Source organism: Sphaerodactylus townsendi, linkage group LG02 (assembly GCF_021028975.2).
Source record: "Sphaerodactylus townsendi isolate TG3544 linkage group LG02, MPM_Stown_v2.3, whole genome shotgun sequence".
In the NCBI taxonomy this organism is placed as follows: Eukaryota; Metazoa; Chordata; class Lepidosauria; order Squamata; family Sphaerodactylidae; genus Sphaerodactylus; species Sphaerodactylus townsendi.
Genome location: NC_059426.1, coordinates 71273944 through 71301630, shown reverse-complemented (window position 1 = coordinate 71301630; position 27687 = coordinate 71273944). Strand labels below are relative to the sequence as shown.

The window sequence follows — 27687 nt, the reverse complement described above, 5'->3', positions numbered from 1 at the left end:
AATTCTATACTTTATATACAGTGTGTGAAGTATTTCAGTGTGCCTGACTTGAATCTATTGCCATTTACTTTCATTGGATGCCTCCAACTTATGGAGAAGAGAGGGAAATCTATCTACTATTTCCTCACTATGTATAATTAGGTTTTTAATTTGTTCCTTCTCTAATGGATGATCGTTTCCTAAGTATACATGCTTCCTCCTCATATCAGCTTTTTAAAATTTTGTCCCTAAACCAAACTGATTCATTTTGTCCCTAAACCAAACCAGAAGATTTCCCTCATACTTTCGCACATCTACAATGCAGTGCTGTTTAGAATATGGAGAAAGGAGGCCATGACATGTTTGATGTTGGATTGCGAAGCAGTAAGTTTACTATGAGATAGCATTTGTCTTCTACAGAATGAAATGACTAGGATCTCTACAGGGGACAAATGTGCAGGCATAAATTATGATTAGCACATATTAGGGTAAATCAATAATTGGGTAAAGAGAGAACAGAAAACCTCCATCTTTGCTTCTTGCCACACTCCTAATCATTGGCTACTTCTTCCATATGAAGATTTTCTTCCCCCAAATGGAATACAGCATGCCAAGCTTTTGGGGGGAACTTCCACAAGGGTGTGTGTACTTTTTCCAAGCATGATTCTTGGGGCACCTGTGTTTTTCCCTTTAAGCTGAAGCAATGGAAGAACCTCATTTGCTCTAAATTAAAGGGGAAATTGCAAGGTGATGGTGGGCACAGCTTAGCGTGAAATGTCTGCCTGCAGTCAGTCTAGGGAAGGAGAGATATATACTGCTAACGCCTACCTTCCAAATGGCAGAAGGAAATTCTGTTTTAACAGGCTTTTTATTAAATTAGTAGCAGAGCTATTACAGTGGGGGGAAAGTTGGAACTAGAAAGATTCTTGTTGCAACACTGTGGTGAAGACAGCAGCAACAATGCGAGAATTTGGCAAGTGGACCCTGCCCCTGTCTGCCCCTATCCTGGTTGCTGCTGCTTCCTCTACAAAGTGACTTTTCCCACCTCTCCCCACCCCTATGTGCAAACAGCCATGGCACAACTACTTTGCTGTAGTCTACAGTCTCATGTTGCTTCCTGGAATACTGCCAGAAATTACTTGAAGAGGCAGAAGTATTTCAAATACTGGGTTGCATTCAGCATGAGTTTCAATTATCTAGTAGAAAATAATGGAAAGGTGTTGAAACTTACTTGCTAAACATTGCTGCTTTGTAGCTACTGAAAAATTTATCCTTCCTGTTCATGTGTTTTGTCTACAACCTGTATAGTATACATGTGTGAGAGATGGCAAGAATCTCAGTAAGTAACTGTTGCCTTCGGGGTTTTTTCTGAATTTCTGAAATGGTAATATTAGTGATTAACTTCTTCCCATCTTGAAGGAATCCAGAGAACACCTTGCCATCTGTCAGTAAAATTGATTCAGTAGGGGAGGTGTCCTGGCTGCAAGAAAGATGGCAAAATGATCACATGAGATCTGCATATTTCTGATAAGATCTGGGCGCCATGTTTTCCTATTCAACAATATGTATTCATTTTGAGCTGCTTAAAATGTTATTTGTTACAGCAACCTCAAAAAAGGGGAAGTACAGATAGAGAGGAATTGAATAAGTCTGCCTAGCCCACAAAGCTACTCACCCTTTTGCTCATTTCCCCTTTGGTTCCACCATTAAGCGAGCCTGAATTCCTCTGTCTCAAGAAACTCTAGAGAAAAGAAGTTATTATCAGTTGGCAATGGATGAGTTAGGTAAGTAACTCTTTCCAACCATGGCAAATTAGCAAGAAATGGCAGCATAGAATTCATGGTGATCTTAGTGCAGCAGCTGTATTTGGTTTTGTTAGGCTGCTGGGTGGGTGGGAGAGATAAGCATCTTATTGTAGAGTTGACACTGTGTGTTCTGAAGGAGGTTTTGTGCCTTTAACTGCTGAACAAAAGATTGGCACTTTCTCCTGTAACAAGACAAAGATGTATGTGTTGAATTTCTGCCAAACATGCAGACTTGGTTAAGAGAAAGGTGGCATCTTTATTTTGGTTTTGTGTGCTTGAGTTACTAGCACGGATGCAGACAGGAAAAGTAAATTAATTGCAGAGATAGAAAGGTTAAGAGAAAGGTGGCATCTTTGTTTTGGTTTTGTGTGCTTGATTACTACCATGTTTCCCCGAATATAAGACAGTGTCTTATATTAATTTTTGCTCCCAAAGATGTGCTATGTCTTATTTTCAGGGGATGTCTTTATTTTTCCTGTGTTCTGTTCGTCGGGCATGCTTCCAAACAAAAACTTTGCTATGTCTTACTTTCGGGGGATGCCTTATATTTCGCACTTCAGCAAAACCTCTACTATGTCTTATTTTTCGGGGATGTCTTATATTAGGAGAAACAGGGTAGCACGGATGCAGACAGGAAAAGTAAATGAATTGAAGATAGAAAAGTTACCATACAAACGTAAGTTACTGTTGTTCATTAGTTTACAAACAAGTGGGAACCTGCAAAGACTTACAGGAGACATCCCATTTCTCCCATACTATTTCCTCTTTTCCTTTCCTGAAAGCCCCCATTGTCTCTCCACTTTTCCTGTTTCCTTATGGAAATGGCTGCATTGGAGATTGGAGTCTATAGTATTGTACCCTTCTGAGGCCCCTCCACTCCTCAAACCTCTAGGCTCCATCCCCTAAATCTCTGGTAATTTCCTCACCTGGGTTTGGCAACCCAATCTCCTTCCCCACCCCAACAGCCAACCTACCTTTATCTGTCCCTCTGTCTTAAATTTTCCCTCTCCCTGCCCCCCTCCCTCTACATAGGAAAGCCATGGCCCAGTTGCATGCTGCCAGCCACTGGGACAATACAGGCCTGAAAAGGCCCCACCCCCATCCACCTTGCTTTTACTGAGAGAACCAAGACTGGATTACTATGGTTGCCAAGCAATGACCACTGAGGAAATCCACTGCTTAAAGCTGTAGGTACTCCTTTTATAATTTAGGTTTTTTAAAACCCGTGAATTAAAAAAAATCATATTTTCTGCAAACCTGCGACTCTTTTCAGGGTTTTGGAAAGATCTGTCTTGCCTGTTCACAGCTTCAGTCACCAGACTTAAGTATCAGATTTGGCCTGTTTTGTTATTACAATATGAGATGATTGATTGAGATACTTTACACCTGCAGTAAAAGGTAATGAATGGGGGGGGGGGGGACTATTTAAATAGGGTGATAGGTCTCAGAACTAATGAGTACAAACTGGATAGGAGCAAGTTTTAGACTGGAAAACCAACAAGGTTTTTAACTGTTAGAGAGAATCCTATATGTATATGTAGCCAAATAAACGTAGGAAATATCACAATTTTTCTTTCTACACCAGTTTGATCTGCAGCAGTTATCCACCTGAAGCAGTTATTCACCAGCAGTTATTTAGCTCCATGCTATGAAAAACTTCAACTGCCAATTTCCATATGTTAAGCAGCTCCTATTAAAGGGACAGGGTATTCCTTTTTCTTTTCAGCCTGGCCAACAACTTTAACATGGTGTTCAGCATAAAGCTCCCAGGTTGGTCCTGGCAGCCTAGGCCAAGTGAACATAAGGGCCAGTGGGGTGGAGTCAACTAGGTTTATCTGGACTGGTGAATAAAGTCCCCCTCCCTTCAGTGCCTGAAGTGTTTGTTGAGCAAGGATGTTTTAAATCAAGAAGAAGGATGCCTTTGTAAATGCTTGCCCAGTTCAATATGTACAGCTTCCTTGTTTGTTTGTTTTTAAAATTAGTCCCTGAAAGCAAAAATGGTGGCAGCAGATTCCTGAACATCAATCAGGCCTTCCATAGGACTAGGAAAGAGTTGGTGCAAGCAACCTGCTCTACCTCCTCCAGCCCAGAGAAGACTCAAGACCTAAGACCTAGGGCTTCTACCCTGCTTAGTTGGAAAATATTTTCCTTCCAAGTAAGTAGGGATAACCACCAAAAAACCTTCCTTGTGTGGTATCTCCATACCGTGTTTCTCCAAAAATAAGACAGTGTCTTATATTAATTTTTGCTCCCAAAGATGCGCTATGTCTTATTTTCAGGGGATGTCTTATTTTTCCGCTCCACAGCTACATGCTCTGGTGTTCTGTTCGATGGGCATGCTTCCAAACAAAAATTTTGCAACGTTTTACTTTTGGGGGATGTTTTATATTTAGCACTTCAGCAAAACCTCTACTACGTCTTATTCTCAGGGGATGTCTTATTTTCAGAGAAACAGGGGTAGTAGGGTTGCTAGTCTCCTGGTGATCTCCCAAAATTACTACTCATTTCCCGACCATAAAGATCACTTATTCTGGAGAAAACAGCTGCTGTGGAAGGTAGGCCATGTGGCATTACAAGGCCCCTTTCTCCCTAAGCCCCATTGTTACCGCTGCTGCTCGGGTAACAATAAATGATTTCAGCTCAAGCAACGTAGTGAGGCGGAGGAAGCCGGTGTTTCTTCAAAGCAAAGTATTTTATTCGGAAGTGGTGGTGACAGCTTGAGCAGGAGAATTGTGCTCTCGTAACCAAGCGCAAGAATTTTTATACACATACCTCAAAGGGGCAAAGGGGCAGGTAAAGGGGGCAGGTCCCTTACCAAACACCAATAAAGAAACATCAATACAAGAGAAAGATACAATTACAACTTTTGTGAATGGGATCACGAAATCCCGCTGTCAAGCGTCTTCCCGCGAGACTGTTATCAGACGGGCTATTTCCTTCAGTTATGACCTGAGGCTCCCGCGCCTCAGTTCCACAACAAAAGAAAGTTCAAACTGTCCAATGGTGGTCCCAACATGTTTTCCAACGGCTGGGACCTCTGGGTGCTGTCATCAGATCTAATTTGCAACACCAAAGGGGTCTTTGCCTTTGCTGAGGAGTCGGCTGGGTGTTGGTCTAAGCTGAATTCCAGGGCTAACTTCCTTGTCCCTTAATATCAGCTTCTACAGGCTACTGCTTTTACTAACAAACACAAATATCAAAAATAATATTTTTAACCGTAAACATTAGAGAAAACCTCAGAGAGCCTTCAATACAGTACAAGCACATAAAAATTTCCTAAATTAACAATAACAAAACCTTAAACCAACTGGAGAACCTAGCTAAAATATAATCCTAAACAGCGGGCAAATCATAAATTCAACACTAAAGGGGCTTTCATTACATCTTAAAAGGGGCAGAGGCAAGTGGGAAACCATATAACATTGGCACAATCACATATATACGTCTTTTGCAAGCCTTATGGAGGCTTCTGAGCCACACAGGTCTCTGCATCCTGACATGGAGCCAGTGTAGTCAGGTAACTCGACTGAGGAAAATATTTTGGCTATTTTCCTGGGCAGTAACACCATCATCCCCCAGCACCACTCCCAAATCTCAAAGCAGTTGACAACCTTGCTCCATAGCAGCAATGTTGGGGAAAGGGAATGAGGTAATGGGAAGAGAACAGAGACCAGTGATAAATATCACAAGTGGAGCATGAGATGTAACCTGAGCCCAGTGGCGTTCCTGCCTAGGGACAGGGGGTACCCTATGTCCCCGGGCGCCCCCTATTTGGTCACGTGGGGGGGCGCCAACATTTCAGGGTCGTTTGTGTTTTTAAAAAAATTTTAAGTGTTTTTTCACATTCCGGCCTGCAGGGGGCGCATTTTTAAGGCAACACCAAAATTTCAGGGTACCATCCAGAGACTGTCCTGATGATACCACCCAAATTTGGTGATGTTTGGTTTAGGGGCAGCAAAGTTATGGACCCCCAAAGGGGGTGCCCCAACCCCATTGTTTTCAATGGGAGCTAACCTGAGATGGGGGCTACCCATTTGAGGGACCATAACTTTGGTCCCCCTGAACATAACTTCACCAAACTTGGGTGGCATCATAAAAATAGTTAACAGGTGATACCCTGAAATTTTGGTGTCACTAGCTTTAAAAATACACCCCTTCCAGGCACCCCAAGAAATGTGCCCAAGATTCTTTGTTTTGCAGTGACTTTGCTCCATTGTAGCCAATGGGGAATTTCTGAGTGTGTAGGCAGGCTGCACATTTTTGAAGATAGAGGCACCAGACTTTCAGGGCCTCCTGGTAATAGTATCCAGGTTTGCTTTTGGGGGTTCAATTTTATGGGGCCCCAAAAGGCTTATTTTGTTTCCCCACTCCTGCACATGAAAGCCTGTGGGCTGAGTTCTCTCAGAACTCTCTCAACTCGCCCCCCCCCCCCACTCCAGAAGCAAAGCTCACCAAGCTTGGATGCTATTACCAGGAGGCCCTCCTGGAGCCACCTTGAAAGCCTGGTGCCTCTATCTTCAAAAATGTGCAGCCTGCCTCAGAAATTCCTCATTAGGTACAATGGAGCAAAGTCACTGCAAAACAAAGAATCTTGGGCAAATTTCTTGGGGTGCCTGGAAGGGGTGTATTTTTTAAAGCTAGTGACACCAAAATTTCAGGGTATCATCTGGTAACTATTCTTATGATGCTATCCAAGTTTGGTGAAGATATGTTCAGAGGGACCAAAGTTATGATCCCTCAAATGGGTAGCCCCCATCTCAGGTTAGCTCCCATTGAAAACAATGGGGATGGGGGTATTCCATTTGGGCGTCCATAACTTTGCTGCCCCTGAACCAAACATCGCCAAACTCAGGTGGTATCATCAGGGCAGTCTCTGGATGATGCCCTGAAATCATGGTGCTGCTAGCTTTAAAAATGCGCTCCCTGCAGGCTGAAAAAACATCAAAAATACACCCCCCCCCACCCAAATACCTTGCATTCGCATTTGTTCATATTTGGGCAAGACATAATTGGACAATTTTTGTCCAAATGTGCCCGAATGTGCCCAGATTCCAGTCGAATCTGCTATTTGTTTAATCGGAATCTCCAACCCTCAAAAGTGATGCTGTTTGTTTAACCGGGGACCCCAGATTCTCCCTTTAAGGTAAGTTTAAAATAAGAATCTGAGCTCCCTAGTTTAAACACCATTGAAAGTGATGCTGTTTGGGGGTGGATTCCGCTGGAGGTGTTTTGTGAGAGATGATGCTGACATTTGTTTGGTAAATGTTTTGCTGGGGGTGATTTGTGAGAGATTTACATGCTTAATACCCACTTGCACTGGCTTGGAGTTGTTTCTCAGGCTAACAACCTACCTCATAGGGTTGTTGTGATTAGGAAATTAGGAAAAGAGTTGGTGGGGAGAGAGCCATGTATGTTTTGATGGGAGTGGGAGGTGTTTTGTGAGCTGGTACAAAAAATCATTGTTTGGTCATGGTGGGGGAGGATGGCAGCCCATACGCCGGGCGGGGGGGGGGGGCGCCAAACTCAGGTTTTGTCCCCGGGTGCCGGTTTGCCTAGGTACGCCCCTACCTGAGCCCTTTGGGAGAGGGCGACTAATACATCGAAAGAATAAATAAAATAAATAAAGTTGAAGGTAGAAAACTTCCACAAAGCCAACTGGAGGAAGATTTGTACTTTTATCTTATATATGGCCAGGAAAAGCTGGCTTTCAGCAAAGCAGCATCAGATCACCTAGATCCACCAATAGAAGAGCCAAAAACAGCGCAAACACAGCAACTCAACCCCCGGAAGCACCACCCCGTGCCAACAGTCCAGTGCCAGGACCATCTGCTTGGCTCTCCAGCTATCCAGTGTGCTCTCAGAGCTGCCCCAGCGCCTCAAGCAAGCACTCCCTCCAACCTGTCTTCCCCCTTACAGCAACGCTGCCAAAGACTGCGCTGGGAGGCAGCTGAGCACTGAAGGTCATCTGTGCACTATCTGTAAGTAGCCTGCAGGATCAGCTCCATGAGGCAAGACTTGCTAGGGCAATCCTTGCCCCTATTGCAAATAAGAGGGAGAGCGTAGCAGCGAACTCTCTGCAGAAGGTAACACTTCACCTCGACCTGCTGCTCTGCCTTGGACCTTCTCCGTGAGATCCCTGGACTCTGCCTCCCAGAGTTGCTGTCTGGACTTGCGTTTTGGACTTTTACTACTGGCTTTTACTACTCTAAACAAAGTCTCTCATTCCAACATGGTGACATGTATTTATTTTTAATTTTTTTAAAGTTTATTGAAGCTTCAATTTAAAATATAACAAGTTGTGAACAAAAACAAAACAAAAAACAAAAAAATAAACAAAAGAATTACAGTTTTCCATGTATATTAAATAACAATTTTGTTACAACATGTTACTGCAGAGAATACTAGTACTTTCCATTCTATTAATAATTTAAATTTAAAAAGAGAAATCTGTAGTATTCTCAAGACATATTAGTCAAAATATACCTTGTGAAACCTAATTTGAAGGTCACACATATGTGCCATAGTATGTAAAAAGGGAACTATAGTTTTAATTACTTACAATCCGCAAATTTTTCCTTTAACAAATATTTGTTCTACTAGTCTCTTAAAGAGACTATTTCAGTAGACCTTATTATTACATAGTAAATATTGAGAGCTATATGAGAGTGAAAGTTCTCATATTGCTTATCTTTGATTATCTACTTATAGGATTCTATATGTAGTTACGTTTCAATGTACTCCATATATGGTTTCCAAATTGTCTTAAACTTACCATAATTTCCTTTCAGCTTCCAAGTTAGTCTGTCTATTTCCATCATGTGCTTCATTTTCTTCTCCCAGTTTTCTATTTCTGGGGTGGAGTTGGTCTTCCATATCTTGACAATCTCTATTCTTGCCGCTATAATCATTCAGAACAATAAATTACCATTTTGTCTTATTTTAACATTTTCTGTCAAAGCTAAGAGAAAAATTTCTGAATGTCTTTTAATGTTCATTCTGAGGATTTTACCCATTATATTTACAATTTTGGACAAAAATTTCTTAACCTTTTCTCAGTCCCACCATATGTGTAAAAACTTACCAATTTTTTACATCTCCAAATCATTTCCCATTCATCTAACTTACATCTGGTCATTGACTGTAAATAAAGTCTTCTTCCTAAAAGGAAGCATTCATCTAACTTTATCTCTCTATTTATATCCTGGGCCCATTTAGTCATAACATTTTTACCATCTCCTGCTCAGTTTTAATGGGAAGTAAGAATTTGTACACTTTAAAATTAATTTATTACCATCTTTACAAAGATTTTCTTCGAATTCTGTTGTTTTTTGTTGAAAGCCCCACCGTCCCTGGTCTTTTTTCAAAGCTTCTTTTAATTGTGTATAGCTAAACCATTGACACATCTTCCCTTCATTTTTAATCAGTTCTCGTGTTTTTAAATGTGCTTCTCCTTTTTCGTATATTATTGTACCATATTTTGGCCAATTCCAATTTGTATAGAATTCCTTTATTTGCAATGTTTCTGTTCCATTGTGGTGTTTTTGCATAAAATCTATGTTTGTATTTGCACCATATTTTATATAGAGCTTGTCTGATTAAGTGATTTGAAAGACTTTGGATTCTTTTTTGGATTCTAAGGGCCATAAAAAACTATGCCAACCACTAGTTAAGAAATGTATGATGTGGTTTATAAATCAGGCACATAACTCAGTCATACTTATCTGTTGGTAAGAAGCAAATTCTTGCTGAGTGAAGTATATGGTATCAGGCAAGACTCCCTTTTTCACTTCATGTCTCCTTCAGAAAATAAACAGCATCACTTAACAGCTGAATGTAGTTGAAACTGCTTCTTGTCCTGTTGCCAAGATGGTGGTAGACAGGCTCTGATAGGCAAAAGGGACAGGGCTCTTGGCTTTCAACCCTTCACCCCTCCATTCCCATCTCTCCAGAGCACAGAACCTTTCTCTCATGTAGCTGGCTCATTCTTAAGGGACCAATATCCTTGAATATCCAACAGACACGGCATTTGAGTGCCTGAGGGGAAAAAATAGACTAGCATGACTTGCATTCTTTGGAGAACTGGCAATTAATGCAGGTTAGTCTTTGGACAGAAGATATGCTAATGCCAGATAGAGTAGAAGAAGTGGGCTTGCGTGGCACAGTGATGAATAGACCAATTCATGGCAGTAAGAAACTGTAGGGCTCTGAATACTAGTTTCAGGAGAGAACATCAGGGAAGGCCCCTGTCTGTAAATTAGGGTTGCCAGGTCTTCTGACATCACTTAGCAGGGCAGAGGAGGGAGGTGAAGAAAATGAAGCAAAAAAACCCTTTTTAGTGGCAACAATGTGATGCTGGCCAAGCCTGAAAACTGGAGGGAGGATAGGGATTAGGGGCAAAGAAGCACGCAAGTGATGTTTCTTGCATCACAGCATCACTTCCAGGTAAAAACATAGGATTTCTGGCAATTTGTAGAGCTGCCCTATGTCACTTCCAGATTTTAATCTATAAAAAACAAGGAAGTGTAGCAGAACAGGAAGCAGAAATGAGACAAAACCTACACAAAGGCTCCCAGCAAGAGAAAGTAGTGTGTGTTAACTGCTGCAATCAGTGAGTCAATTGCATAATAATACAAACAGCCGCATAGAAAACAAAGCACACATGCAACAGAACAGCACAACATACAACACAAACAACCAACAAGCAATACCTTGACACAAATTTTTTTAACCCAGGTCCAAAATCAGAATAGACCTTTGGGTAAATAGAACTGAAACTGAATGAAACCATCTCCTTGTTCACCTGAAATGAGTGCCCTACACCTTCCTTTAGCATAAAGGACTGCTTGAAACTCTCCAAGTCACCTCTGAGATCCAACTCTAATGGGCCAAGGGCACTGGTACAAACCAGAATCAGTTAATTTGCACTCCAACATATGCCATCTGGGTGACCTTGGGCTAGTCACAGTTTTTTGGAGTTCTCTCAGCCCCACCCACCTCTCAGGGTGTTTGTTGTGGTTGGGAAGGGAAAGGAGATTGTAAGCCCCCTTGAGTCTCCTACAGGAGAGAAAGGGGGAGATATAAATCCAAACTCTTCTTCTTTGGGAGGGGGGTGCTGGGATCAGCAGCAATGGTTACATTTCCAAGCAGGACCTCTTTGTACTTTTGTAAACTCTCATAATGTTTGTCTAGTTCCTGGATCTCTTGGATGCTCTTCTGGGCAAACTTGTAATTTATAGAGTGCTCATTCTCTTCATTTTCAGCTGCTATCTGTGCCAGCTGCTCAGGGATAGGTTCTTGCTCAGCCATCCCTGCAAGTTCAACATTTATCTTGTTGTTAATACTGTTACTGCCACCAATGACAAATGCCATTTGCCACTGCCCAGATCTACCCCATGCACGGATGTGAGGGTAATCTACCAGCGACATCAATCATTTGTTACTTAAAAATACAGGACCCTGGTTGCCAATGCACTTGCAGTCAGATAGGAAACACCAAAGTGTATGCAGAAAAAAAAAGGGGAAATAGATAGAATTCACACTGTTTTGGCTTTGTCTAGATGCTTTGTTGGCAGAATTGGAACTAACCTCGCAGAGTTTGAGTGAAGATGATGCAAAACCCAAAAAGGTGTGCTTTCTTCTGGAACGTGAAAATAAGGATGAACTGGCATCAACGGCAGCACAGACCACTGTCATTCAGAACAAGAAACTGATTACTCCAGAAACCAAAAAGGTATTCTCTTTAAACTTCCTCCATAGCAAGTTCCAAGTTACAGAAAGCTGAGGCTTCTTAAGATGAAGGGAATTCATGTTGCTCCTTGGCTACCTACTGCAGTCTATAATGTTTAAATTTATTCATGGTGTTTTTTATATTTATGCTAAGACATTAGTGCAAAGTGTAGCACAGGAATGAAAAAGTCTATTGTGAAATGTAGACCAATTATGCACAGGGCTCTGCCTCACAGCAAGGGTGAATGTATGATGACGCAATATTTCTTGTGCAGATGCATTTCCATGAGCCCAGTTTTCACTTTTTAGTTCCCTGCACCAGATGACCAACTGCAAGTTTAATTTTCTTCATTGCCAGAGCAATGGTGATTTGCCAGCTTTGCCCTGGACATCCCCCCCCATTACCAGCCTACCTAGCTTCATACCTCCCACTCCCTCACAGCCCCATGCACGCTTCTCTCCTTCTCCCCTCACTGTGGCTGCCTCCTTCATCCTCTTTCTGCCTTACTCACTTCCTCTTCCCTCACCAACTGTTTTCTGACTCAGATGGGTAGCACTTGGGCACAGAAAGATTTTTGTTAGTGCTGTCTGCTTGGACAGATGTGAGACTAAGCAGTTTTTGTTAAACAGAGCACATCAGCAGCATCGCAGCCTGAAGGGGAAAGGGTGGATTGGCAGGGGCAGAGCGAGGGAAACTGCACCCGGGGCATGCACGAACCCTGTGCCCCTGCTGCGGCGCTGCCCGCTCCCACTCCGCCCTGGAATGCCCCAGGAATGCCCCCTCCACTGCCCAGCCATGCCTCCATCACCCTCCCCATATACGCTACGCCACTGAGGATTGGGGATTGGAAGAGTGCACCAAAAGGTGGATCAGTAGGCAAAGAATCTTTTCAGATTTGTTATTACTTCTGTATTTGTTATTATAGCGCAATATTGATATATTGTTATAAACAGAGAATCATTGCAAAATTGTTGTCTTTCATTGCATTTGATGACATTATGTTTGGCTCCAGGTGGCAGATTGGCCATTTTCCTTGTCCTGTAACTTCCAGAAGCCATTGCAGTTATCAACAGACTGGGAGGAAATGTCTGTGGGATGAATTATGAATGGTGGGCTATGGTGAGAACATTAGATTTTGGCGGTGTACTGGAGTCCACCATGCCGATTGGTGAAAAGAACACTCCCCTCTGAAATCTCAATAGCAAAATTGCAATATAAATTGCAATATAAATTGCAATATACATAAAATATTTGAATTATTATATCTGTTGAACTACTAGGTGATATTTTTTTTCAAGGAAGAGAGGGAGGGGATTTCTGATCGTATCTGATCCTGCCTCCCAGCACCCAACAGTCCACTCTACCTCCTCCCTCTCACAGATGCCCAACCAAAGACTGGGGGACACCCCAGAACCAGCAGCCCCGCCCTTGGACTTACCAGGAAGAGCAGGGACCTCAGGGAAACCAGAAGCTGGGAGAAACTGCAGAGAACTGATAGGAGGCCCATTACTCATGGAACACTTACCTTGGGCCTTTTATCTTCATAGTGGGGCTGAACTTGTGTTTCTCTTTTTACACATGAGGAGGCAGCCCAGTCCTCCCCTGCTGTTAGTTTCAACAGGCATCTGTTTCCTGGTTCTCTTAACTCTGTCTCTCTTAGGCACAGATTTCATAACACTCAGTAGTCCCAATACTATAGAGCTGATATTCTCCCCTCCTCTCCCCACACCCCCCATGTCTCCAGCATCTCTATCACAGCAGTTGTAGAAGAGAGGCTTGTTATAAAAAAGAGGCTTGTCTGAAAAAAGTTTTTTAAAAGCCCTCTGGATGATTAGGGAGGGCAGAGGCAGAAACAAGACCCTGCTTGTGGTGTTCCTTGCAAAAGTTAACTATTGACACATTGATATATTGAAATGAGCATTAGAGAAGCAAGAAGAACCCAGCAACAATAGGGCAAGGGTGGAGGCATGGAAAGCAGTGCGAGGAGTGGGAAGGGTGGAACTAGGCAGGCTGGTTGTGGGCAGTGGGAAGAGGTCCAGTGCTCACTGGAAAATCTCCCACTCTGATGGTGCAGCAACATTAAATTTGTGCTACAAGTGGTCTCGCTTGTCACGGGAAGACTAGAAAGTGAAAGCAGGAATTGAGGAAATACAGGCATACAAGAAACCTTGCTGCAACAGACATTTGCCCCCATCACTCAGCTGGTGACTTGGGCGCAAGTGGCCACTGAGTGGTGAATACTCCTTCTGGCTGTGGTAAGCTCCCTGTGCATAATGGGCCTCAGTTTAAAGACCTGTATGAGGACCACTCTAAGCAGTGGAATTTTAAACAACCATAATCATTGCTAGAACCGTCAAAGGGTTTCACAGCCGGATTCAACTGGTCGTGGTGGGTTTTCCGGGCTGTGTGGCCGTGGTCTGGTGGATCTTGTTCCTAACCTTTCTGTGGCTGGCATCTTCAGAGGCGTATCACAGAGAGAAGTCTGTTATACACTGTGTCCAGACTTCTCTTATCACAGACTTCTCTCTGTGATACACTTCTGAAGATGCCAGCCACAGATGCAGGCGAAACATTAGGAACAAGTTCCACCAGACCACAGCCCCCCAGCCCAGAAAACCCACCACAACCACTTGTAGAACCATAGCTAAGTAGGTGAACTAGGGCTGCCAACTTCAGGTTGGCAGCTCCCAGAATAGCAGCTGCAAACATACAGTTGCAGTTTCTTTTTTTAAAGGTTTGGAATGTTTAAACCCCTGTCACCCATCCACATCATTTTTAGATTTTTCTGCAAACATGGGCGAACGCAGAAATATCCCATCTATCAAACCATGGCCTTATTTTGTGGATTTTTGATCTGCATTCAGACACCACTGATCAAAATTAGATTATGTGGTTGGCTAACAGGATCTGTTCGAGTGGTTTTATAAGGGGACTGTTCTCATTGTGCAGCTGTTTTGTGCTTGTGTATTCCTAGGTGCAGCCAGCACTGAGGAGTCAACATAATGGAGAAGATGCAGACAAAATTTACAGGTAAATGGTATAGCCAGAAGTCACAGCAGCCCTCACAGTGCACTACCCCTTGTTTTTCTTGTATTCTAAAGGATGCCCTCTTCAGATAATGGTCAAATTGTATGGTGTGTAAACTACCACCACATGTATAGCCTCATCCACAGGCTGGATGCCCAACTGCTATGCTGCAGCCCCGCTGCCCTGACACTGCCAAAGGAGCTTCCTGGTGGTGTGTGGAAAGCAAAAAGCCTTCCTGCCTCCAAGTAGCCCAAATGGGCCTCACCGCACTTATGCCAGTCAAAAGGCTGTCCTAAGTGCAGGCTGTGGTCTACTGGCACAATGCCAGCAAAGGCCAGGAGGGAGCTGGCTAATGTTGACTCCTCCCACAGCCCCCGCTATGCTGATGGCAGTGCAGGGATACTGCCACAGTGTCCTGCGCTACGTCCACTGCCGGGGAGGGTGGTGGCAGCTGCACTGTGGCGGTTTTGGCCCTCTGCCGGAGTAAGTGTTCCAGAGAGGGCAAATCTGCCGCTGCAGCCTCCCGCTGCTCCCAGCGGGGGGTCCACCACCACCACTTTGGATGGGGCTTGTTTGTTCTTGGCAAAAAAGAATGTTAGAACTGTAGAATGTATTTCTCTTCCATCATAAGTATGATTTTGCCTCCCCTGCAGCAAAGTGTCAACTCCACAGCCTCTTGTCTCTTCATCTTCTTCCACCTCAGCAGCTCAACAGCTGGATGACCTGCTGGCTTGCTTGGGGACAATGCAGCCCAAGGTGAATCATGGCCTTCCTGACTTTAGTAGAAAGAACAGTAGCAACTCCCACAGTCTGGAATGAAATGTCAACATTTGCACATTCCTGAAGGAGCTATTCTTATTGTTATGTTACATTAACTTTTGACCAATACTAGGCAGAGCACTATGTCCCATCCACATTTAAAGGTGTGCAGGAAACCACAGTATGAAACCCCCCTGCCCCGATATACCAAATAACATGTGACTGGTCTTTGGGGCTGTCACGGAATGAGAGCATCCTGCCAGGCAGGCACTTCCCCACCCCTCCCTTCCCAGGATCCCATTGGGAACGTGAGCCAGGAGCTGCAGGACTGGGCTGGCTGCAGCTCAGCTAGTGAGCAGTGCTTGGTGAGAGTGAGCTGGAACAGGGTGAGCATGATGTAAAGCAGGGAGATCAGGCAGCAGGGTGGAAAAATAAATCAGTTTTGCTCCCATGGCCTTCGCACGGAAACGATTCAACTTGGGATTTTGGGAAAAGATCCACATTTTAGCAGTTTTTGAAAAACCGGGATGAGGGACCGTGCAGAAACAGCCATGGACAATGATTTGTGAGGATTGTTTTTGTTAGGCCCTAGCAGTTGCTGCAAAGACAGTATGAGGTAGGGTAAGGAAGAACAGTAAATGGGAGAGGTGACTTGCAAAGCCTGCCACCGTTTCAGCGGTTCACGGCTGGCTAGCCCTGCAGCATTTGGGACTCTTTAGTTTGGAGAGGAGACGTCTGAGGGGGGATACGACTGAAGTCTGTAAAATTATGCATGGGGTAGAAAATGTCGACAGAGAAATTTTTCTCTCTTTCTCACAATACTAAAACCAGGGGGCATCCATTGAAAATGCTGGGGGGAAGAATTAGGACTAATAAAAGGAAACACTTCTTCACGCAACATGTGATTGGTGTTTGGAATATGCTGCCACAGGAGGTGGTGATGGCCGCTACCCTGGATAGCTTTAAAAGGGGCTTGGGCAAATATATGGAGGAGAAGTCGATCTCTGGCTACCAATCTTGATCCTCCTTGATCTGAGATTGCAAATGCCTTAGCAGACCAGGTGCTCGGGAGCAGCAGCAGCAGCAGAAGGCCCTTGCTTTCACCTCCTGCATGTGAGCTCCCATAGGTGTCTGGTGGGCCACTGCGAGTAGCAGAGTGTTGGACTAGATGGACTCTGGTCTGATCCAGCAGGCTCGCTCTTATGTTCTTATGTTCTTATGAGAGCACACTGGTATTTTCCACACAGCAGAAATATAATGTCTTGAGGACGTTATAAGTAGCATTTTGAGGCAGAAGTTTGCACAGCTCCCTCCCCCAAAATGTTTTCAGGATGTTTTATTTCTCTCAACCCAGATTTTTCAAAAATTGCTAAAATAGCGTCCCCCCCCCAGAAGACAGTTGAAAACATCTCCTGCTTGCCTATGCAAACAAAAGCAGCAGGATATACTGTATTTCTCCCGCCTCCCAGTTCTTATTTTCATTTTCTCTGCAGTTGCCCTGCCATTTTCTGTCCACTTCAGCTGGTTGCTGCTCCATCCATCAGGAACCTAGGCATGATCCTTGGTGCTTCCCTGTCAGTGGAGGCTCAGATGAACCACACTGTGTGGTATTTTATCATCTATGCCAGACAAAACATCTGTCCCAAACCAACTTAGCCACAGTGATCCATGCCTTGATCACCTCTTGATTGGATTACTGTAACTTGCTTTACACAGGGCTTCCTTGAGCTTGCTCCGGAAACTCCAGGTGGCAGTGAGGGTTCTTATCGGATCCTTGCAGTGAGAGCATGTTATGCTGCTGCTCTGCCAGCTGGGCTGGCTCCAGGTGATGTACCAGATTAAGTTCAAGGTTTTGTAGTAATATACAAAGCCATAAACAATCTGGAGCCAGTGTACTTACAGAACTGTCCCTTCCACTCTATCAACTGACGGACTTTACAATCAGCAAATGGGGATTTGCTTGTGGCCTCTGGCCTGAAGGAAATTCGGCTTGCCTCAACCAGGGCCAGGGCTTCTTTGGCCCTGATATTGACCTGGTGGAAAGCTCTGTTGAGTGAAACCAGGGTCCTGCAGAACTTGTCACAGTTCCACAGGGCCTGCAAGAAGAGCTATTCCACCAGGCATTGGTTGAGGCAGCAATAACTTTCCATCTTTGGGCTTCCCCTTCACTTCACTCCTCATTATGTTATTTTAGTTTAGTGATCTTAGTTTATTTTACTTTCACTTTATTATAGGTGAGTTATACCATTGGTGGTGGTTGACTGATCTAGACAGATGTGGTTTCCACCCAAACCCAATTTACTGCTATGGGAAAGTGTAATGATATTTTTAGGTAAATGTGGAAACTATGTTGCCATCTTATTTACGTTTCTGTAAATTAGTGTAAAGCAGACTTATGTTAGATATTGTACACCTGCTTATATTGCATAGTATTATGTTGTTAACTCCCCCAAGCCTGCAAAGAGATGGGTGGTATAGAAATTTAATAAATTAATTAAATGAAACATCAAAGTTCCTTCACCAGCATAATAATGTTCCACTTCTGGGTACAGAGGAAAAAAAACCTGGAAAGGTAAGATAGAAAGTTTAGAGAAGGATCAGTGTGCTAAATGCTCTCATTTGTTTTTTCTGTAGACTTCAGATGAGACAGAAGGTCCTGTAGAGTCATCATCAGGGGAACAGAATACCACTGACACCCTAGACAACATGTTGCAAGGCCTGACTCAGAGACTGCAGGACCTTGGTGCGGCTGCTGTGCCCAAGGGCAATTGTGCTTCCTGCCACAAGCCTATTACTGGAAAGGTGAGAAGGCCTTGGTCATGAATCCTCTCTAGTGGCTCTAAGGCCTACTCAGGTTGTAATGAATAATCACTGATTTATCGCAGGTAATAAAAACCCTGCTGTGCAGAATGTCACCTGTTATTATAATGTCTGAGGGAGTTTTTATTACTAGAATTCTAAAAGTATAATGTACCATATGTAATGTAATAAACTTCATACAATTGCAGAAAGAACAGACATTATAATAACTCATAAAACAAAAAAGAGAATACTTTCTCCTTTTACCTTATTATTCCAAAACATTATAAACGGTAGGCAGTGCTCAATAAATTTAGATAACTATACAGTGGAACCTCGGTTTTTATTGCCTTCGGTTTTCATCGGTTTCGGTTTTAATCGATTTTTTCAGTGAAAAATTTGCCTCGGTTTTCATCAATTTGCCTCGGTTTTCATCGATTTGCAGTAAGGTGCAGGGATTTGTGAAGAAAAATCACCCGGACAAAGCTGTTGCAGGCCGTGTCTGCAACTTGTTTAATGACAATGTCATGCCCCATTTCTGATAAATCTTAAAAGAGGCATCAGAAACAGACCTCTTTGGACAGCTTTCTGGTGCGACATTGGTCCACTGGCTCTGAAGTTGGTCCTAGTGTTATTGTTTGTTACTGTTTTCAGCATTAAACACTATGTTTATTCACCAAAAATGTGTTTTTGGTATGTTTTTTGGAATGCCTAGAATGAATTAATTGGATTTACATTGATTCCTATGGAAAAGTTTGCCTCAGTTTTCATCGGTTTCAGTTTTCATCGGTTTCAGTTTTCATCAATTCTTTTCAGACGAATTACCAACGAAAACTGAGGTTCCACTGTAGAAAATTATTTCTCTGGCCCCTTTTTATAATATGTTAATTTAGTCAATAATACAGTATTCTACATTTTATTCTGCTGGGTTATTTAAAAGGGCAGATTCTCTTTCAGACGTAGAACTGGTTTGGAGCTTGCTCAACACAGCTAAATTGGCAATAGCAGCAAAATGGAACAAGTTAAAGCCTCTTCTGGAATAGTTGGGTTGAGGGAAAAATTACAACCATCATCTCATTAACAAACTGAATGACACACTTCTGAAATGGTTGAATTTTTGAACATGACCAAAAATCAGTCAGAGATGAGTCATACCACCATTTCTATTTTTACTGCTATGGGTTTTATGTTCTCAACCAAGAAGGATCTGTTAGTTGCTCAGCTCTGTAGGCTCCTCGTTCAAACCCTTTGGGAACATTTCTTTTTCTGGACAGACATTTCACTGGAAAGGAAAGTGTGTTTCAGCACTACATCCTCTACAAGAAGTTTATATGGTGCCTGCTCATTTTTAGGTGGTCACAGCACTGGGACAGACATGGCACCCAGAACATTTCACTTGTGCCCACTGTAGAAAAGAAATGGGTGGTCAACCCTTCTTTGAACGGGACAGCAAGGCATACTGCCAGGATGATTATCATCAGCTCTTCTCCCCTCGCTGTGCTTACTGTACTGCACCTATTCAAGAGGTATGTCATATCAGAGCTGAGGCCAGGCTGGAGACTATCCACTCTGTTTGCCTTTGTCCTCCTGTTCCACTGTTGTTACTCTTTTAACCATCATGATTTTTTAATACTGGAATTCAATTGCCCTTTTTCTTCTCTTTGCAGAAAGTTCTTACAGCCATGGATCAGACCTGGCACCCAGAGCACTTCTTTTGTGCCTCCTGTGGGAAGATGTTTGGGAATGATGGTCTGTTATTTTCCCCCTTCCCTTCCCCCAATTCCCTGACCCTTCCCTGACACACAAAATTCCAAGACTCGTGAAGTATTTAGTTCAAAAGTTTTCACTTTCATTTTTACTGCTTGACCCTTCTTCCACACCCTTAGCTCCTTGTGCAGATCTATTCCACTCTAACAATCTTCTATTAATTGAACTTCTTGAAACTTAGCATTTAAGAGGTAAGAGGTTGATTCTGTGTACATGGGATTACAAAGGAACAATGGAATTGAGGTCTTTTTCTGAACTCTGTCTATTTTTTAATATTTTTGCTGTGAAGAAGGGATATGTTATCTCTGCAGATGTGAGAACTGCAAAACCAATACAGTTGCCGTCCTTCAGGTAGTGACTGGATATTTCTCACTATTTCAACTGATCTTCAGGTGACAGACCAGTTCACTTGCAGAAAATGACTGCTTTGGAAGGTGGACTCTGTGACACTATACCCAGTGGTGGGATCCAAAAATTTTAATAACAGGTTCCAATGGTGGTGGGATTCAAACAGTGGCACCGCTGCACACACGGACCTCCAGTTCCTATTGGGCAGGGAGGTTGCTTTAGTAACCCCTTCTCGGCACTCAGAAAAAATTAGTAACCACTTCTAGAGAAGTGGTGAGAACTGGTTGGATCCCATCTCTGACTATACCCCTCCCCAAACCCTGCCCTTTTTGGGTTGCACACCCAAAATCTCCAAGTATCTCCCAACCCAGAGCTGGCAACCCTAAAAACCAAGCACCTGTGATTATCTTCTAGACAGAAATATTGCCCAAAATAATTTTACAGAAACCTTTGGAAGAGCATAACAAATGGATTAATGGAGTTCATTTACCAAGAAATGTAAACATTGCATGAATATATTTATGCTACATGCTACATAATTAAAAATAATCTTTATTTCATAGTGAATAACCTTTGCACTATAATGTATCTTGAATAGAAAACTATTTAAATTATCTTGATAGATTTTCCCCTGAAAAAAGCATTTTATTTAAAATCCAATTTAAATTTTAAAAATCTGATTTTTAATTTTTTTTAAAGTTGATTCTTATTAACCCTGGTGAGAATTTACATTGGGACAGAATTTCAGAAATGAAACAGGCATTTCATTAGGTGATGAATCAGAGGATGAATGATCAAAGGACAAATAGCCAGCTCTAACATTTCTTGAGCTTTTTATTCTACATGAGTATTTATATATAGAAATTTAAGATGAGAACCTGTCCGTATATGAACAAGAGAAGAGCCCTGATGGATTAGACCAGTGGCCCATCTAGTCCAGCATCCTGTCTCACACAGTGGCCAACTAGTTACTGTGAAAGGTGAACCACAAGGCAAGGCCTTCTCCAATGTTGCCTCCTGGCACTGGTATTCAGTATGTAGATTCCCTTTAGCCATTGTGGCTAGTAGGTACTTATGAATCTATCTTCTGTGAATCAATCTAAAGCACTTTTAAAGCCATCTATACCTGTGGCCACTTACTACATCTTCTTGCAGCAAATTCCAAATTTAAATAACTCAAATAAAGAAGTGTTTCCTGTTGTCAGTCCTGAATCTACTTTGAGTTCAAGTACCGATGTTTTGGAAGAGGGAGAAAAAGATCTCGCTGTCTATTCTTTTTACCCTGTACATAATTTTATAAACCTCTGTTATACCCTCTTCTGTCCTTTTTCCAACTCTGTGATGTCCTTTTTGAGATATGGTGACCAGAACTGGACACAGTATTCTAAATGACGCTGCACCATGGATTTATACAGGGCAGAGTATTGTACTATTGGCTTTATTTTCAATCCCTTTCCTAACCATCTTCAGCATAAAGTTTGCCTTTTTCACTAATGTGGCACACATGGTTGATATTTTCATTGAAGTTCTCACTGTGACCCAAGGTCGCTTTCTGCTATGTTCTTATCAACATGGCCAGTTCTTCAGAGCTTGTGTTTGGAATCATTATAGTACTACTGGTCATTCTTCCTGTACAGTTAATCATAAGTTCTATTTTAGAAAGTCTTGTATTTCTTTTCTGGGAGTGTGACCATATCGTGCATGTGTGTGTCTGTGCGTGAAAGTTAAATTTGTTCCTAGTTGAATGGCATGTCAGAGACATTATTTTCTTTCATTGGGAGAAGTCATTAGAAGATCATAAACATACTCAAGTCCATTGTGAGACTTTGATAACAAACTTGAACTAATATGTTCCCAAGAGCTCACTTCAGTAATTGGGCCCCTAGTGGACCTCTGAGCACTTAGTGGTGAGCTCAGGTCCCCAAACTGCTAATTATAACTAAAGTAAAAAGTTTTGCTGATGAATCCACTTCCTTCCCACACTTTAAATGGGCTGGTTCCTTTTGCTAACTCATGGTAACCACTCTTTGTCATCAATAGCAACTTCTCCTGGGAATTACTTTCCACTGTATTGCTTCATGCTAGAAGAAGCAACTTTGAGAAATTTGCACACACTGGTAATAGTTTCTTAATCCTTGGTTTGATGGCTCATCTCCCAAGTTCTGGTGCAAAAAGTTATTTGTGCAATAATGGATTGTTCCCCGGTTAGGCTGTAAGCATCTCAAGAGCATTGTCATTGCAAGTGTTCAGCAAATCTGTGACCCTGCTATGACATGATTCTGTTTGTGCAAGACTACTGCTCTTGGAATCAGTATGCATTAACACAGTATGCATTAACTCAGAATGCATTAACACAGTGGTGTCAACAGTCTAAACTTCATGGAGAGGCTACATTTTGATATTAAGGAGAAAACATTATACCTGGCTAGAACATCTACTCACTAATTATGCAATAATGAGCCTTCCAAGAAAAAATATGTTTGAGTCAAAAGAGAAGTGTTTTTGTGAAACAGAAACCAAGCAGATCAGATGAAGGAATCTCTTGACCACAAAGGCTCATTGAACTTTACACTCTCAAGGAAGGAGCCCCAGGGAAATAAAGCAGCTGAAGACAAAGAGAACATTGAGAACTTTACTCCCTGGTCCTCCATAGAACAATCAGTCAACACAAACTGATTAGAGCGTACAGTCAACTCTGCCATTTCATGTGGCACTACTTGGAAAACAGCAGGTCAGCATTTCACCTCTGTACCAAAGCAAGAGGGTTAACATGCATATATATTATATCCCTCATAGGAAAAGTAGCCCCAGGTAAGCCAGGCTCTTGACTATTGATGTCATGAAGGCTTCTGGGGTGGGAAGCAGACAAAGAAATATGGATTATCTTTAATCCATGGATTTTGATATACTTCCATTATATATCTACACTTATGTTGGCTCTCTTTTAATTTTCTGTAGGGGGTGGGAGTAGGAGATGCCAGGACAATTAATTGTTAAGGATTGATAAGCATAAGCCAGCACTTGACAGTCGAAGGTGACCAGGCCCTTGCTGATTTCCTCTCCAGATTTCCCTGGGGAAGACATCCAAGAAATATGTTTCATTTGATGGATGTAATGTATGGCCAAAACATTAGTCTAGGCTTGATCAGAATGGGAAAATGTCCTTTCTCTCAATAACCATTGCATCTAATTAGGATGACTCTTTTTACCCTTTATAAAGTGAGACTCTGTATAGATTATCCTGTTGTGATACCTTTGAGTGGTCTTGCATAACTGGGGATTGATCAAGCAGAGCACAATCTGTCAGACATTTATTGTGATAAGTATTTGACAACTCCCATTTTTTCTGTCTAGGACAGGCAGTGCTCTAGAGAGTAGACTCTGATTTGATTTGGACATTGCATGGGTTTCCTGTACCAGATAACAAGAAATGACCATCAGAGCACCTTTGTGTTTGCTGCTTCCCATTTATGACACACCCTGATTTTTTCTCATGCTACACTTATTATGTCTATATAGGATATGTTTAATTTACAAGTGGTCAGGAAGGCTGAAAGACATCGATGAACAGCAGTCCTAAGGGTCTGGGCATGATGGATCTTGCTTTGGTATTGGAAGTGCAAGTGACTTTTTGAATTAGTATGAAAGTTTCACAGTATTGGAGGATACCTTCCCTCCATGTTCTCCAAGCAGAAAGATGGTTTGTTTTGAACTTTGTATGATGAATCCTTCATAGTAACCTTCCTATGTCTGCCCCCATAGGTTTCCATGAAAAGGATGGGAAGCCATACTGCCAGAGAGATTACCTGACCCTTTTCTCTCCCAAATGCAAAGGCTGTGACCTGCCAGTTTTGGATCGATACCTGTCAGCCCTAAATGCTGTCTGGCACCCTGAATGCTTTGTGTGTGGGGTAAGCATGCAAAATAGCCTGTGGTACGTAAGAGACACGAATGCGTCATAAAACTATACTAAAGACGTTGGGGAAATGTGCAGGAATTATAAGCTGCTCATAGAGCTGAGTTTGGCTTTGTGAACCCAGTTAGGAAGTTTACCAGTAATGCCAATTGATTTCACATTTTTACTTATTCATTCAAAAATATTTCAGGCCTGTACTCTTCCAGCACAACTACACCCTTAAGCTAGGCAACAAAATTCAAAACAACAAAAGCTAACCAAGATAAAATAAATCAGATCAATAACATAGCCAAAAAACCTCCTTAACAGTATCAAGTGAATAGCCAGAAAGGTCTGACTTCTAGGGTAATATTTATTTATTTATTTCCTTTATATCCCACCTTTCTCCCCAGTGGGGATTTCTATCTTAATTTCAAAACTGGACACAATATTTATTTAGGTTTTTTCCCTTCCTCAAAGTGACTTATACACATCTTCCCCTTTTCCATTTTATCCTCACAATAGCCCTGTGATATATATTTCCAATTTAATGTTCAAGATTCAGGGATTTTTTTTAAAAAAACCCCTTCATTTTCAGGAATTTAAATGTAGAGCTTTGAAACATATTTTAGCTTAACTTTCATATTCCATTTACAACAATAGACCAGTTTTTCTTTTAGGCAGCAGCAGCAGCTGAACAGCCCTTTGCACGAGGATGATGTCCTGAACCATCTTAGTGTTCTGAATTACTGGTTAATAAGCAAGCCCCATGAATATTCCAGTGCCCTGATGCTGTTTTCCTTTCCTTTCAGGACTGTCTCTGCAGCTTTTCCAATGGTGCCTTCTTTGAATTAGATGGGAAACCCTACTGTGAGCTTCACTTTCACCATCATCAAGGGACAGTGTGCCAAGGATGTGGGAAACCCATTGTTGGGCGCTGTGTTAGTGCCATGGGGAACAAGTTCCACCCAGAGCACTTTGTTTGTGCCTTTTGCCTTACCCAACTGCACAATGGCATCTTTCAGGAGCAAAATGACAAAGCCTATTGCAACACTTGCTTCAACAAACTCTTTGTTTGATCTTCATACATACAACTGTTATTACTTTTCCTACCTTACCTACTAGAAGAATGTGCTATGTGTGATATTCTCAATATGCATGGCCATCATTTTGTGTAATAGGCAATATTAGTATTTTCCATTTAGAACATGCAAATACATACCTTCAACAAACATGCTTTTCTGATCAGGCTGCTGAAGGTGGAAATTATACAGATTGCGCCTGATTCACACAAAATAGGGATGAGACATATTGAAAATATTGCACATAGCATGCTCTCTCCCAGTACATGAGGTAGGAGTACCACAGATGTAATTACTGAAAAGGTTTTATACTCCAAGGAAATCAGAGGACAAGTTGATGACGTGGAAAGGGGTTAAGACTTCAATCTTGTGCATAATTACTTGGGACTCCTCCCAGTAAATTTAGCTAGATTTACTCTCATGTTAACAACCACAAGATTAATCATAGAAAATATTACCATAATTTCAATTATCATAACATAGCAACAAATGGTCTTTGGGGTTAGGTATATAATGTACTCACAGAATGTTGAACATCTGTACTAGTTTGTACTAGTCCCATATTTTATCAAGTATAGTTACAGTGGCTGTTCTGTGCAGCCGCAAGAAAATAACAGCTATTTTTCACTGAAATCTAACTTGTAGGAATATCTACTGACTAGTAATAAGCGGGATTTTTTCCCCACTGAAAAGTAGTCATTTCAATCAAACCATTCCATACTGATTTTTTTCAAACAAAATCACTCTTTCCCCCTAATCTTTGTTACAAATCAAAGCTTTATATATGTTGATGAATTTTTTACTTTTTGCTGGGAACAAGACTTGAAGGCTTTCTAGTGAATGAGTAGGTTTCTGATTCTGATTGTAGGCATCCCTAGTTGACCCAAAAACATTTCACTAAATTGTCAGGTGCCCCAGCAATGTGGTCTGCTTTTCCAATTGCCTTGCTCATTATCTCTACATTTAATTTGCCTGTTCTGTTGAATGTCATGTATGCATGTAAGCAGGCAGTCTTGGGGCAAGCACTAATCCAGCCAGTTCTCCACCAGCTACACTAGCTTCCAGTGGAATACCGAATCAGGTTCAAGGTTTTGGTACCAACCTTCAAAGCCCGAAGTCTGGGACCTTCATATCTGTGGGAGCATCTCTCCAAATACCACCACCCCTGCCCCCAAGAGCACTTCACTCTATGCATAAAAACTTGTTGGTGGTCCCTGGCTGAAAAAAATATATCCAGCTGTCCTCACCCAGGACCAGAGTTTTTTTGGATCTGGCCCCAACCTAGTAGAATGCTCTGTTGAACAAGTCCCAGGCCATGTGGGACCTATCACAGTTCTTCAGGGCCTGCATGATGGAGCTGTTTCACCAGGTCTACAGTTGAGGACAGCAACAGCATCCAACATAACTGGCCTCCCTTTTCCCTCTTCACTTTACTTTTTCCTTCCCTTCCCTTTTTCTTCTCTTTCCCTTTCCTTCCCATTCATTCGCCTTAGTTAGAAACTGATTATTAAAGCACCATAGCACAGTATATAGTAGTATTAATTGTTTGTCTTTCATTGTTAAATTGTTGTAAGCCACCCCGAGTCTGTTTACAGGGAAGGGTGGCCTATAAATCGAATTATAATTACATAAAAAATAAACTAAATTTGCTTTAGAAAGCATTTTATCCTTAAATCCCCCCTTAGTTTTGCATTTACGCTGTAACAGATATCTAGATAATCTTTGGCATATTGTTTGGAGCTGAATGAACAGAATGCACAGAGCAATAAATGCAATTTGGATGTTTGTTTTTATTAGAGTGTTTGAACTCATTTTTGCTGTGAGGTATTTTGCTAGAACTATTGTGGTTGTTTCTGGACAGCATCTGGTAAAATCAAAGCACAAATTTAGATGTTCTATCCAGCAGTCACTCTCCCTTTTATTTTAGAGGCTTTCCCTTAGGACTGGAATGGTTTGAAAGGCAGGAAATTAAATGGAGTCAGCTGTTTTTCTTGTGCTGGTGAATGAAGGTTGGTCATCACCATCAAACTGCATTTTAGTGAGAACAATTTCAATTACACTTTAGTTTTCTGGAAAGTAATGACCTTTTGAATGGTTTGGCAATGGTCCCTGGTGTGGCACTTTAATGGTAAGTATACATTTCCCACTTGGACGCCCAGTTTGCATTACACCTACAGGAAGGAGTGTTATTTAATCCTGGAGGGATGTGACATGATCTTAACTGATCTGTACTGTGTATATGAGACTGTCCTCTAGAGGGCCTGTGTGACTTTATTGTCAGCAAGAACATAGAGTTGCCAACTCTGAACAGAGAAATTCCTGAAGTCTTGCGAGTGGAGCCAGGGGAAGGCAGGGTTTGGAGAGGAGTCCACCCTTCAGATGTGCCATTTTTTTCCCCAGGGGAACTGGTATCTGTAGTCTGGATATTAGTTCCAGTTCTGGAAGATCTCCAGACCCCATCTGGAGGCTGCCACCCTAGCAAGAAGGGTAAGGAGCATT

General features: G+C 42.1%; 1 protein-coding gene across 1 annotated transcript; it reads left to right on the top strand.

Annotated features, from left to right (window-relative positions):
* Positions 1-1679: 1679 nt before the first annotated feature.
* On the top strand, positions 1680-26946 carry LPXN (leupaxin). The gene is made up of 10 exons (XM_048484546.1): positions 1680-1763; positions 11342-11514; positions 12524-12601; positions 14486-14541; positions 15192-15294; positions 17932-18099; positions 19449-19622; positions 19764-19845; positions 23974-24122; positions 24919-26946. Exons 1-10 carry the CDS (start codon positions 1751-1753, stop codon positions 25183-25185), a joined length of 1263 nt encoding a protein of 420 aa, XP_048340503.1. The 5' UTR covers positions 1680-1750; the 3' UTR covers positions 25186-26946.
* The last annotated feature ends 741 nt before the right edge of the window (positions 26947-27687 follow it).